We start from the raw sequence: 8646 nt of genomic DNA on the forward strand, positions 1-8646 counted from the left end.
ACGACCTTGACTTTCTTTTTTTTTCCTTTCAGAAAACATTCAAGTTCAGACAGCAGCGGTTCAAACATGAAGCTGCAGTTTGCGTGTCAGGCCACTAGTTGGTGCTGTGAGTTGTTCTGTCGCAGGATACACCCAGACAATGTGGAGAAGAAGAGGATGTAAACATTTAAAACGGTGCAGTAAATGTTGAGAAAGCAGTCATGGTGAAAGTTAACAGTAAACGGAGGCCTTAAAGGTGCGGCGGACAACAAAATAAAATGATACGACCAACACAAAAACTGGTATTTTTGTAAATATTATCATAAACGTGAATCCACTGTGCACTTGTATGTCTTTCTACTTACTTTTATGTTGTTCTTCTTTCTCCTCACTCGATCTTTTCCTCTTTTCCCAAAGAAACTTTACAAAGACGACCGTTTTTTCTTTTTTTTTTTTAAACTCATTTTGCTAGCTTGGAGGTTTAATATCGCCGCTAACGCGTCACGTGACCGACACAAGCGTGAGTCATAGACGGATGTGACGGGGGGAATTCGGTCATTTTTCAAAATAAAAGATTATTCAGACTCGGATAATAAATAAAACGGGAATTATGTTAAGTTATGTATTCTTTCTGTGCCAAACAATTGAATGTTGGGGACTGCTGGTCTAAAACACGTCTAAAAGACGACGTGTCAAGATATCCAGAAGAAAGTTTTCTGTCTTGGACATTGTCTGGATGTCTTTTCTGGACGTCAATAAAAAATACATTTCAAAAGAAAAAAGGACAGGTCACTTTAGCATTACCAATTACATACTTTTTCACAAACGTGGGAGGAAATCAGTGAACCCTGAGGAAACACATGCAAGTTAATTCCACAAATAGGATCTTCTGTAATGCGAGAGCGCGGAAGAGTTTGTCAATGAGACAACTGACAATTACACCCGACAGCGCTGATAAATCATTTACTCATGTACATAGTTATATTCACAAGATAAAAGGTTATCAAAGTGGCGAGTTTCTCCGTGAAGAATAAAAAAGTTCAACACCTTGTGACTAAAACAATAAATGTTCATGACTCAGACATTAAACTTCACATGCTGTCTCCTATTACCTGTCATCATCTATTCTCCTCATTCTTTTAATGACAAATCAATAATCACACAGGCAGTTGGATTAAACAGACAGCTTGTGACCTTTTAACTGATTCTAGGTGTGTTTGATGTCCATCCTTTTATATTTTTTGAGTCATTTGTCAACAAGACGGACGTGTTCTGGACGTCGATGGACGTTGCTTGCTCAATGGGAACCGGTGGATCGTCTCTGGTTTATTTGAGGCTCTGACCTCGACTCCACCGCGGTTGTCCACGTGTGTTTTTTCGAGAGAAGGTGGAAGGATGATGTACGAGGAAGTCTTCCTGTCGTCTTGGCATGCTAACCTGTCTCTCTCTCACACACACACACACACACACACACACACACACACACACACACACACACACATAGAGGCGTGGTTGTTGAAATGCTTTCTTTTGTTCGCAGCTCTGCCCAGCCTGTTTGAGGAGTTTCGCCGACATGCCTTCCAGTAAAGCCGCCGACAAGAAGTGAAATGTGTGTTTCTGTTTGTTGCGTAAACCTTCACTTTACTTCCCTCAAGGGAAAGAAAAAAGATCCACCAAACGATCAACCAAAGTGGGAAACTACAATTAGAGAATGTTGAAAACCCTTCAGCAGAAATATGCCTTGTGGTTTTAGGACGACGTGGAAAAGGGAAGTGTGTTCTGGTTCTTTTTGGAGCAGAGATGGAAAAATACAATAACACAAAAAATTCAGATTTTCCACAATCTGAATAAAATATGAGACTGAAATCAGCTTCCCTGAAACATTTAGAACCATAAACACAATCGTTCGTCGTGGATATTAGTTAATGGAGATGCAGGACCTATTGATATGTCATTGGAGGTGATTTATTTTGTTAAATATCTTCAAAACACCGATAAAGATGATGGATTATGTGTTTCTGTGTAAACTGGTGTATGACTGACAGCTCCCTATTGTAATGGAAGATAATTAAAGGGATAATTATAGGATCATATTCTCACTGTCACATTAACACATATGAGCAACATCTCGTCATTAAACGTCGTGAAATCACAAAACCATGATAATTCAGAGAAGAGAAAAGATGTCGCGTCAAACACACATTATAAAGAAATAAACTTACTGGGATCTTTTTAGAGTAACCGAATAAAAACTACAACTGAATTAAAATCTTGTTGTTCCTTTCAGAAACGTTTTGCATTTCAAAAACACAGAAACACTGAAAATGATGTCGTCCTCCTGTGTGGCCACTAGAGGGTGCTGTTGATTGTTTTTGTAATGACACACGCATCAGAACACAATCTGCTCTAAACGTTTCAGGACAGACCACCAAGTTGGATAGTCGCTACGGTGACTGTCAAAATAAAAGCACGGAGGAAAACGGTGTTCTGATTGCCTCTACTGAGCATGTGCAGGAAAACTATTTATGGCGCGTGTGGCAGTGGCAGTGTTCTTCCTGTTGCCATGGAGACCAAGTTGCAGCATTTTTCCAAAACCTTATAAACACACACACACACACACACCACCAAATCCATAACTTCACTTCAAAATAAAAGACCAGAAGCACCTTGGTTTTCGGTTCAATGTTTTTATTTTATCGGAGCAGGAGCAGAAGACTCTCACCAATCAGGAATACATATCTGGAGAAGGAAGCAACAATTTCATCAACTCAAAAAACCCCACCCACCAAAAAAAACCAACCCTGAATTTCCGCGGTTAAAACCGTTTGTAGCGGCGGCAAATTACAGAACGCGGGGCTCGTCTCGCGACATCGGCCCGGGAGGAAGACGCAGGCGACGTCTAGTGGGCGTCGTGCCGAGGCACGGGGGCCCAGTGCGCCCCCAGGGAGGTGAGCGCCCCGTGGTAGCGCCCGCTCAGGATGACCAGCTCGGCGCCCTGGTGCTCGGGGTACATGTTGAAGGAGCCGCCCGACGGCTGGCCCACCCACATGGAGCGGCCGGCGCTGGTGACGAACACCAGCGAGTTGACGTAGTGGGCGTACTTCCCGGAGACCTGCACGATGGCCTCGCCCTCGAACAGCTCGAACTCCTTGGCGACGCCCGACTGGATGCCGGCCGGGAGCGACCACACGGTGCCGTAGCGCAGCTGGAGGCTGCAGGGCGAGGAGACCGGGCGTTAATTCTGCTAGACTCAACCAAGCTTCGTCAGAAATAGAATTATCGGATCATTTCAGCTTGTTTTTTTATTTATTTTTTGTATTAATTTGGCTTTTATTTTGCAAAAACGGAAATATTTCCCGGTAGTTTGAGAGAAAACCTGAGTTTCCAGGTTAAACATTTTGTATTTCTGACTCAAATCAGATCAAATATTGTCAAATATTGCTGAAATCTTGGCAATTCTAATTTCCAACATACTTTTTTCTTTTTTTAATCTCTTTTGTTGCTCTTCACAAACACACCCTCTATGGAAGCGTATAGCATTCACATGAAAAAAAATTAAATTGACTGTTTTTCTGTATTATTAACATAATTATCTCAGAATTGTGAGATAAAATAAATTCTAAAACCAAAGAAATTGGCTCAACAGTTTCTCATAAATTCAGAAAAACAGAGACAATTTTTTCTTATACTTTATTTTATCTCAGAATTCTGAGATAATTATGTCATTAATTCAAAAAACACTCATTTGTATTTTTTCATGTGAATGCTATACGCTTCTGGTACATCCTCACATAAAACAATACAAAAAAAAAAATCTAGCTTGGCTTGTGTCATTGCTGCCACCTAGTGGTCAGTTCTGGGTCTACATGCCGCATTATAATAGTTGCTTTTATTGAAAAAAATATAAATAATATATAACTGTTTTTTTTTATTTTTTAACAAGTACGCAACAAGACAAATTTTGCAAAAAAAAAAAATGTTTGTGTTCGATAGGTACATATCAATCACAGTGAAAGAAAATCTAATAAATATTAAATATTTAACTCAATTCGAAGAAGAAGGGGGAGTAGTAGTAGAATTTCTTTGTACTATTTACATAATGCAAGAGTTACTATTTACTTTTTGTTCTAAACTCAAAATCCAAACTTTCTTCTTAAACTTTCTGCAGCTCTTCACATGGTTATTATTATTTTCTCACAAATTAAGTAGCTGAAAGGGAAAAAAAAGAAAAAATGTCACATAAAATTCAAAATAGAAAGTAAAAAAAAATTCTAAAAACAAATTGTCATGTAAAAAAAATTTGAAATTGAAAAAGTTAATTGAGAAAATAAATACAAAATAGGTCAAATGTAATGATTTCTAAGAACTTTATTTTGAAAAATGAAAAGAAATGAATTGTCACATAGAAATAAAAACTAATTTGAAAGAATCTCTTTAAAAACTTTTCCTTTTTTTTTCAAATTAAAGAAATTAAGAATTCCCGTCTGAAAAAAATATTTTAATTGAAGAAAAAAATATTTTTGGGACGGGACTATCCTGTCTTAACGCATTTTATTCTGTATCCTTTTGTAATATTTGACTATTAGTCACCAGTTTGTCATATTTAAAATACTTCTTTCCAGCAGTTGGTGAGTCGACGGCAAGATTGAACCTGTTTTTCAACTTTCTCTCACTTCATTAATTTCACATTTATTCATTCACACACGAACCGAGAAAAGAGGGTCAACATTCACCCGTAGATGTAGCTGTTGTACCGCTCCCACACCCTCACTGCTGTGACCGGTCCGTCGCCCTCCACCACGTAGGACGTCCCGCTGCCGGAGCCCACCGGGGGGTTGAAGGAGTAGCGCTCCTCGTCCGCGTCTGAGTCACAAACGCATCAAATTCACGCTTTAATACATCATATTTTACTACAGGAATTCATGCATTTCTTAATTTTTTTTAGAAAGTTGTTTCCCGCCTCACTCACAGTCGGCCAGGACGGAGGCCGCCAGAAGAACCAGGACTGCAAAGTGCCGCATTCTGCAAAAAATCAAACGTCAAAAATCAGCAGCATGAAACATGTTGTGGTTTAAAAAAAAAAAAAAAAAAAAAAGTGGAATAAAATAAGTTTATTCTCACCTGCTTGAGTGTTTTTATTTTTATTTCTTTTTCACAAGATACCTGCAGAATAAAGGTGGAATATAATGAGAATAATGATGTAATAATTTAGGTTTTCAAACAAAGAGGTGATATTAACACTTACAAATCAAGGAAGCTGCTGCTTGGATTCCGTCCGTCGCTCTGCTGCAGGAGCCTCTTGAAGTTCACGCTTTAAAAAGACTCCCCCCCCCCCCCCCCCCTCACCTGCTTGATAACACATCTTTTCTTTCTTTTTCTCTCCCTTTAGTGGCCCAACCTCTTCTGGCACCGAATTACTACCCACTTCCCCTAAAACTGGTTGCGGCCTTCGTCTCCAGGAAAGGATGGAACTGTGAGAATGCTCGGCATGCTTCAGCCGGACTGAAACAACGAGAGGAGGATTAGCTGCTATTGCTTTCTGACGCATTGATTTATTTATTCATTGATTTATTTATTTAGTTAGTTCCTTAGTCATAAAACGCAGGAATTAAAAAAAAAAAACAACCCCAGACTAAAACTGTAAATGCCAATGTTGTGCAACTGATTTCAGCAACGGGACGATTTGATATATTTTAGTTGTGTTGATTTGACCTTTTTTTTTTTTTTTTCTTCTTCTTCCTTCTGTCCAGGACCTAATCTGGACGTCTATCCGACAGACAGAACTAGTCGATAATAGACGTTGTAACCTATCTGGACGTCTATCCGACAGACAGAACTAGTCGATTATAGATGTTTCAACCTATCTGGACGTCTATCCGACAGACAGAACTAGTCGATAATAGACGTTGTAACCAATATGGACGTCTATCCGACAGACAGAACTAGTCGAAAATAGATGTTTTAACCTATCTGGACGTCTATACGACAGACAGAACTAGTCGATAATAGACGTTGTAACCAATATGGACGTCTATCCGACAGACAGATCTAGTCGAGAATAGATGTTTTAACCTATCTGGACGTCTATCCGACAGACAGAACTAGTCGATAATAGATGTTTCAACCTATCTGGACGTCTATCCGACAGACAGAACTAGTCGATTATAGATGTTTCAACCTATCTGGACGTCTATCCGACAGACAGAACTAGTCGATAATAGACGTTGTAACCAATATGGACGTCTATCCGACAGACAGATCTAGTCGAGAATAGATGTTTTAACCTATCTGGACGTCTATCCGACAGACAGAACTAGTCGATAATAGATGTTTCAACCTATCTGGACGTCTATCCGACAGACAGAACTAGTCGATTATAGATGTTTCAACCTATCTGGACGTCTATCCGACAGACAGAACTAGTCGATAATAGACGTTGTAACCAATATGGACGTCTATCCGACAGACAGAACTAGTCGAAAATAGATGTTTTAACCTATCTGGACGTCTATACGACAGACAGAACTAGTCGATAATAGACGTTGTAACCAATATGGACGTCTATCCGACAGACAGATCTAGTCGAGAATAGATGTTTTAACCTATCTGGACGTCTATCCGACAGACAGAACTAGTCGATAATAGATGTTTCAACCTATCTGGACGTCTATCCGACAGACAGAAGTAGTCGATAATAGATGTTTCAACCTATCTGGACGTCTATCCGACAGACAGAACTAGTCGATAATAGATGTTTCAACCTATCTGGACGTCTATCCGACAGACAGAACTAGTCGATAATAGATGTTTCAACCTATCTGGACGTCTATCCGACAGACAGAACTAGTCGATAATAGATGTTTCAACCTATCTGGACGTCTATCCGACAGACAGAACTAGTCGATAATAGATGTTTCAACCTATCTGGACGTCTATCCGACAGACAGAACTAGTCGATAATAGATGTTTCAACCTATCTGGACGTCTATCCGACAGACAGAACTAGTCGACAATAGATGTTTCAACCTATCTGGACGTCTATCCGACAGACAGAACTAGTCGATAATAGATGTTTCAACCTATCTGGACGTCTATCCGACAGACAGAACTAGTCGATAATGGATGTTTCAACCTATCTGGACGTCTATCCGACAGACAGAACTAGTCAATAATAGACGTTGTAACCAATATGGACGTCTATCCGACAGACAGAACTAGTCGATAATAGATGTTTTAACCAGGACGTTATCTGGACGTCTATCCAACAGACAGAACTAGTCAATAATAGACGTTGTAACCAATATGGACGTCTATCCGACAGACAGAACTAGTCGATAATAGATGTTTTAACCAGGACCTAATCTTGACGTCTATCCGACAGACAGAACTAGTTGATAATAGACGTTTTAACCTATCTGGACGTCTATCCAACAGACAGAACTAGTCGACAAATGATGGACATCTAAGACACCCAGAATCAGTTGAAAGAGACGAGCTGTCTGTTAAGTCTAATTGCCTGCATAATTGTTGATTTGTCATTAAAATATTGAGGAAAGTCGATCATGAGAGACAAGACGAAACGTCACGTGAAGTTTAGTCTGAGTTATGAACATTTATTGTTTTGGTCACAAGGTGTTGAACTTTTTAATTCTCCACGGAGAAACTCGCCACTTTTGATAATCTTGTGAATACAACTGTTCAGTTGTCGTCTGGGTTCCCTGGTTTCCTCCTACATTCGGATGTGATAGTAAACGGTAATCAGTAAAATCATCAGTAAAATTCAGCAAAATTCCTTCTCTGTTCCCGACAGGAAACACAAAAAAAAAATGAAAGAGTGACGTCACACTGAGGCTCTTTCACAATCAAGCAGGAAGTGGTTTTAAGTTTTGACAAGAACTTGGCATCATAACAGAAAAAGACAATTTATTACAGGAGTTTTCATGTTGGGCCACTAGTGGGTGCTGTTGGTTGTTTTTGTTATTACGGCGACTGTCAAAATAAAAGTACCAAGTTCCAGGAGAATAAGGACTGGGAGTCGTGACACGACGGAGGAAATATTGTTCTCATTGTGCGCCTACTGAGCATGTGCAGAACTATTCACCACAGGCGAGCGCAGCTGCAGTGTTTCTGTCATTTAAAACGGAACCAATCAAGACACGTTGGTTTCAAAACTTTGATTTATTTCTTTCAATTTTGATTCATCTTTGATTTTTGGAGACTCCACAACAGAGTCAAACAGATTTTAATCCATTTCCATTCCATTCCCAATTGTAATTAATTTAACTATTAATTACAATTCCGAATTAATTGTTTAGTATATTTATATACTATCATTTCCTGTTAAATGGGTGGTGCTCCTGAGATTTGTGATACAGAGCAGGTTAAAATTCCAATAACATAATTAATAACTATCTTTGTTAATTATGAATCATCCTCGATAGCCAAACGGCGACGCCCCCTAGCCTAAATAGCTGCAGTGTTTTATTTACATGGAGACGGGACCAAAAATTCCACCAAAACACAAAAAACAACCAATCAAGAAACTTTGGCTTGAAAACTTTGATTTATTTCATTTCATTTTGATTCATCTTTGATTTTTGGAGATTACAGAACAGAGTCAAACAGATTTTTAATCCACTTCCACCGTCATGACATCACAGCAATAAC

General features: G+C 39.2%; 1 protein-coding gene across 1 annotated transcript; it reads right to left on the bottom strand.

Annotated features, from left to right (window-relative positions):
• Nucleotides 1–2795: 2795 nt before the first annotated feature.
• On the bottom strand, nt 2796–5000 carry LOC308144693 (zymogen granule membrane protein 16-like; the record flags this gene model as incomplete). Its single annotated transcript, XM_080515873.1, has 3 exons — nt 2796–3191; nt 4713–4842; nt 4949–5000. 3 exons carry the CDS (start codon nt 4998–5000, stop codon nt 2879–2881), a joined length of 495 nt encoding a protein of 164 aa, XP_080371999.1. The 3' UTR covers nt 2796–2878.
• Nucleotides 5001–8646: the final 3646 nt, after the last annotated feature.

The sequence above is a fragment of the Blennius ocellaris genome, assembly GCF_963422515.1.
Source record: "Blennius ocellaris genome assembly, chromosome: 20".
Classification (NCBI taxonomy): Eukaryota; Metazoa; Chordata; class Actinopteri; order Blenniiformes; family Blenniidae; genus Blennius; species Blennius ocellaris.